Source organism: Protobothrops mucrosquamatus, unplaced genomic scaffold (genome assembly GCF_001527695.2).
Source record: "Protobothrops mucrosquamatus isolate PMUCROS unplaced genomic scaffold, P.Mucros_1.0 scaffold4798, whole genome shotgun sequence".
NCBI classification, from domain to species: Eukaryota; Metazoa; Chordata; class Lepidosauria; order Squamata; family Viperidae; genus Protobothrops; species Protobothrops mucrosquamatus.
The window spans coordinates 88819-91150 of NW_015390688.1; the positions used below are offsets into that span (position 1 = coordinate 88819).

Consider the following 2332-nt stretch of genomic DNA (forward strand, 5'->3'; position numbering starts at 1 on the left):
TGATTAGACAATCAACGTTCTCCTTCCTTTTCTCTGGTCTACTCAGTTTTGGGAATCTACCTCGTTGTCCTCCTTGGATACATCGGGTGTTGGGTCAAGTTCAAGCAGCGCTTCGTCATCGTCCGTCTCCTCCACGCCGGTGACGGTGTCCCGTACGCACAAACGCAGCGTCTCGGGCATTTCGAGCTATTCCTCTCTCTCGTTACCTCTTTATAACCAGCAGATCGACGATTGTTGTATCATCCGGGTCAGCTTGGCGGTGGATAACGGAAACATGTATAAAAGTATTTTGGTAGGTACCCCGTCTTTGGCCGGAGGCGAGGAGGGGTGACGAGGTTGGGATAACGATCTAGCGCGCATTGAAACGGTCGGTAGGCTGATGAGACTTGAGCTGATGGACATGGCTTTGGAACCAGAGTTGGTGAAGATCGTGGGTTTAGACCTTCTCTTCTTGCACACTCACAAAGACACAGCCTTGGCATTCTCGAGAAAGTATTTGTAGCTCTGAGCTTGGTGGTTTCCTTGCAGATGTTTCATGACCCAACTAGGTAACATCATCAGTGCTAGAAGGGAGTGGGGTTTGTGGAAAGGAGGAGGAGGAGGACTGTGGGGTCCTTGGTGCTCTCTCTGAGGTTGGTGGTTTTCCTGGAGATGTTCCATGACCCAACTAGGGAACACCATCAGTGCTAGAAGGGAGTGGGGTCTGTGGAGAGGAGTAGGAGGAGGACTGTGGGGTCCTTGATGCTCTCTGAGCTTGCAGATGTTTCATGACCCAACTGGGGAACACCATCAGTGCTAGAAGGGAGTGGGGTCTGTGGAGAGGAGGAGGAGGAGGACTGTGGGGTCCTTGATGCTCTCTGAGCTTGCAGATGTTTCATGACCAAACTAGGGAACATCATCACTGCTAGTGGGTGTGTCTTGCTCCCTGTTTATATTACAGTAGCTCTGAGTTTGGTGGTTTTCTTGCAGACGTTTCATTACCCAACTAGGGAACATCATCAGAGCCAGTAGGGAGTGGGGTTTGTGAAGAGGAGGAGGAGGATTGTGGATCCTTATTGCTCTCTGAGCTTGGTGGTTTTCTTGCAGACATTTCATGACCCAACCAGGGAACATCATTAGTGCAACATCTGGAGAACATCAATTGCCTTAGCCATGAAATGAAGGGAACTTGGCTTCACGTTACCGTTGGCCTAAAGGTGTACCTCTTTTAAATACCCTCTTCCAGGTGACAAGCCAGGATAAAACCCCGGTAGTGATCCGCAAAGCTATGGCCAAACACAATCTGGACGGGGATCGGCCGGAAGATTATGAACTCATCCAGATCATCTCGGAAGAAAGAGGTACAGAAGATGGCCTTTTGGACTCTCCGCTTTATTTATGCTATTTCTTTATTTGCTGTATTGCCTAACTTTCCCTAAACCTTATTAACTCGGGATTTTTTTTATATAAAAAAAATGTGATTATTATTTATTGCTGCACTAGCCAAAATAAGATAATTAGAGCGAGACTCGGCTCAACCCAGAATCTTAATTTCTTTCTTTCTTTCTCTCTCCACCCCACCCCTTCCCCTGCAGAGCTCAAAATTCCCAACAACGCCAACGTCTTCTACGCCATGAACTCGGCCGCCAACTACGACTTCGTGCTCAAGAAGCGAGGTTTCTCCAAGGTGATCAAAATCAAGCACGGATCCAGCTCAACTCTACCCAGGGTGAAACAGAAAGGGTTGAAAATCGCCAAAGGCATCTTCTAACACCGTGCGTGTGTGTGTGTGTGTAGGGGGCGGTGTATTCATCTCCCTCTCCCACTGACTCTCCAGGTTGCAGTCCCTCCTGTCTTAAGCCACGTGGGAGTGTGAGGATGACGCCTCTAGTTGCGTAGCCTCGGATCTTCGCCCGGGAACTTAGGAACGCCGTTGAGGTCCCTCAAGAGGTTGACGGCTTCTTCAGAGCCAAGCTTCTGCAGACTTCTGAGCGTGTGCGGGATGTGTTGGCAGAAGCTGGTTCTTGCCTTTAAAAAGATGTGTATTGCTCTTTTCTTTTTCGCCCTCCGGTCCGGGAAGGATTTTTAGCTTTTTTTTCAGAAAAACACAAAACAAAGAATTCCACCTCTCAAGGTCTAAGGACTGCTTAGCCTCTGGCTGCGTTGACTTCCCCATCCACCGTTCTGCCTTATCGTTCTGTTGACCAAGGAGGGTGGTGCTCTCCTCCCATGACGTACCAGAAGAGCGAGGGATGTGGGATCGGGTCTCCTTTTGCCGAGATTGTGCGAAGACTCGTCCTTTGAGATGCTCCGGAGGGATTGAAATGGACTTTTGTGGTCTGGGAAAGAGGGA

The 2332-nt window shown here is 49.3% G+C and overlaps 2 protein-coding genes across 2 annotated transcripts in view; one reads left to right on the forward strand and one right to left on the reverse strand.

The window, feature by feature from the left end:
• Positions 1-1765, forward strand: part of RALGDS (ral guanine nucleotide dissociation stimulator) — a 44116-nt gene extending 42351 nt beyond the window's left edge. The window contains exons 16-18 of the mRNA XM_029286744.1: positions 47-292; positions 1226-1340; positions 1575-1765. Coding sequence (XP_029142577.1) covers positions 47-292; positions 1226-1340; positions 1575-1750 — 537 coding nt within the window. The 3' untranslated portion in view covers positions 1751-1765. The remainder of the gene's footprint in view (positions 1-46; positions 293-1225; positions 1341-1574) is intronic.
• Positions 1766-1866: 101 nt separating this feature from the next.
• CEL (carboxyl ester lipase) overlaps positions 1867-2332 on the reverse strand; it is a 17478-nt gene continuing 17012 nt past the window's right edge. Inside the window, exon 18 of the mRNA XM_029286745.1 lies at positions 1867-1966. Coding sequence (XP_029142578.1) covers positions 1867-1966 — 100 coding nt within the window. The remainder of the gene's footprint in view (positions 1967-2332) is intronic.